Here is a 2,500-nt window from a genome sequence, read left to right as displayed (position 1 = left end):
CACTTCATCATGGAAGTTATTCACCAGAACCGGGCCCCGTCCGCCCCACACTTCATCATGGAAGTTATTCACCAGAACCACCGCCCACGCTGGTGTGACTGTGTGTCATCTCTCCTTGTTGGGGACATATAAACACTACTCCCTGGAGACACTGTGGTCCTGGGATACATGTAGGGAATAGGGTGTAATTTGGGAAACACACTGTGAGGTGAACGAGGTTGGTCTCAGCTGTGTTAGCTAACGCTAATATTCAATTTCCTGTCACCTCCAGGTGTCTTTGGAGGAGACTCTGTGTGTTCCAAATGGCACCCTATTCCCTATATAGTACACTACATTAGACCCGGGCCCTATTCCCTATATAGTGCACTACATTAGACCAGGGCCCTATTCCCTATATAGTGCACTACATTAGACCCGGGCCCTATTCCCTATATAGTGCACTACATTAGACCAGGGCCCTATTCCCTATATAGTGCACTACATTAGACCAGGGCCCTATTCCCTATATAGTGCACTACATTAGACCAGGGCCCTATTCCCTATATAGTGCACTACATTAGACCCGGGCCCTATTCCCTATATAGTGCACTACATTAGACCAGGGCCCTATTCCCTATATAGTGCACTACATTAGACCAGGACCCTATTCCCAATATAGTGCACTACATTAGACCAGAGCCCTATTCCCTATATAGTTCACTACATTAGACCAGGGCCCTATTCCCAATATAGTGCACTACATTAGACCAGGGCCCTATTCCCTATATAGTGCACTACATTAGACCAGGGCCATATTCCCTATATAGTACACTACATTAGACCAGGGCCATATTCCCTATATAGTGCACTACATTAGACCAGGGCCCTATTCCCTATATAGTGCACTACATTAGACCAGGGCCATATTCCCTATATAGTACACTACATTAGACCAGGGCCCCCAGCCCTCCGTCCCCCAGCCCTCCGTCGCCCAGCCCTCCGTCGCCCAGCCCTCCGTGGCCCAGCCCTCCGTGGCCCAGCCCTCCGTCGCCCAGCCCTCCGTGGCCCAGCCCTCCGTCGCCCAGCCCTCCGTGGCCCAGCCCTCCGTGGCCCAGCCCTCCGTGGCCCAGCCCTCCGTGGCCCAGCCCTCCGTCGCCCAGCCCTCCGTCGCCCAGCCCTCCGTCGCCCAGCCCTCCGTCGCCCAGCCCTCCGTCCCCCAGCCCTCCGTCGCCCAGCCCTCCGTCGCCCAGCCCTCCGTCGCCCAGCCCTCCGTCCCCCAGCCCTCCGTCGCCCAGCCCTCCGTCGCCCAGCCCTCCGTCGCCCAGCCCTCCGTCGCCCAGCCCTCCGTCGCCCAGCCCTCCGTCGCCCAGCCCTCCGTCCCCCAGCCCTCCGTCCCCCAGCCCTCCGTCGCCCAGCCCTCCGTCGCCCAGCCCTCCGTCGCCCAGCCCTCCGTCGCCCAGCCCTCCGTCGCCCAGCCCTCCGTCGCCCAGCCCTCCGTCGCCCAGCCCTCCGTCGCCCAGCCCTCCGTCGCCCAGCCCTCCGTCCCCCAGCCCTCCGTCGCCCAGCCCTCCGTCGCCCAGCCCTCCGTCGCCCAGCCCTCCGTCGCCCAGCCCTCCGTTCTGTTTCAGAGTTTATTCTCTGTAGAAGGGTCGTTAATAACACAAGGGTAGTGGTAATCCTTTCTACAATTCATTATTTCCCGCCCTGCAAGGTTGTACGAGGGGCACTTTGAAAGCCGAGCAGCAGGGTGTTTGAAGCCAGACCGTTATAGAACAGGTGCTCTCTCTACCACAAAGAGAAAAAGTCCAGTCCAATTCATCACATGGCATCTCTCAATTGCGGGCTTGGTACTTCCTTCTCACCACTCAAACCCTCCGGCCAGTCCCAGCTAAAACCCCATCCTTTCAGTAGGGCCCAATTCATCAGATGGTATCTCCTCCCTGCTGCTCTGCTACAGTAAGACTGTCATTAAGACTGTCCCTACAGTTAAACACAGTCAAGTCCTGATAGTCAGGGATTTATCTCCCTACAGTTAAACACAGTCAAGTCCTGATAGTCAGGCCTTTATCTCCCTACAGTTAAACACAGTCAAGTCCTGATAGTCAGGGATTTATCTCCCTACAGTTAAACACAGTCAAGTCCTGATAGTCAGGCCTTTATCTCCCTACAGTTAAACAGTCAAGTCCTGATAGTCAGGGATTTATCTCCCTACAGTTAAACACAGTCAAGTCCTGATAGTCAGGGATTTATCTCCCTACAGTTAAACACAGTCAAGTCCTGATAGTCAGGCTTTTATCTCCCTACAGTTAAACACAGTCAAGTCCTGATAGTCAGGCCTTTATCTCCCTACAGTTAAACACAGTCAAGTCCTGATAGTCAGGCCTTTATCTCCCTACAGTTAAATACAGTTAAGTCCTGATAGTCAGGGATTTATCTCCCTACAGTTAAACACAGTCAAGTCCTGATAGTCAGGGATTTATCTCCCTACAGTTAAACACAGTCAAGTCCTGATAGTCAGGCC

General features: G+C 54.5%; 1 protein-coding gene across 1 annotated transcript in view; it reads right to left on the bottom strand.

Annotated features, from left to right (window-relative positions):
- Nucleotides 1–926: 926 nt before the first annotated feature.
- The window catches only part of LOC127923679 (uncharacterized), a 13,602-nt gene continuing 12,028 nt past the window's right edge, over nt 927–2,500 (bottom strand). Inside the window, exon 2 of the mRNA XM_052507707.1 lies at nt 927–1,598. Within this exon, the coding sequence (XP_052363667.1) occupies nt 927–1,598 (672 nt within the window). The remainder of the gene's footprint in view (nt 1,599–2,500) is intronic.

This window comes from Oncorhynchus keta, unplaced genomic scaffold, assembly GCF_023373465.1.
Source record: "Oncorhynchus keta strain PuntledgeMale-10-30-2019 unplaced genomic scaffold, Oket_V2 Un_contig_3057_pilon_pilon, whole genome shotgun sequence".
In the NCBI taxonomy this organism is placed as follows: domain Eukaryota; kingdom Metazoa; phylum Chordata; class Actinopteri; order Salmoniformes; family Salmonidae; genus Oncorhynchus; species Oncorhynchus keta.
This window is presented reverse-complemented; position numbering and strand designations above follow the sequence as displayed.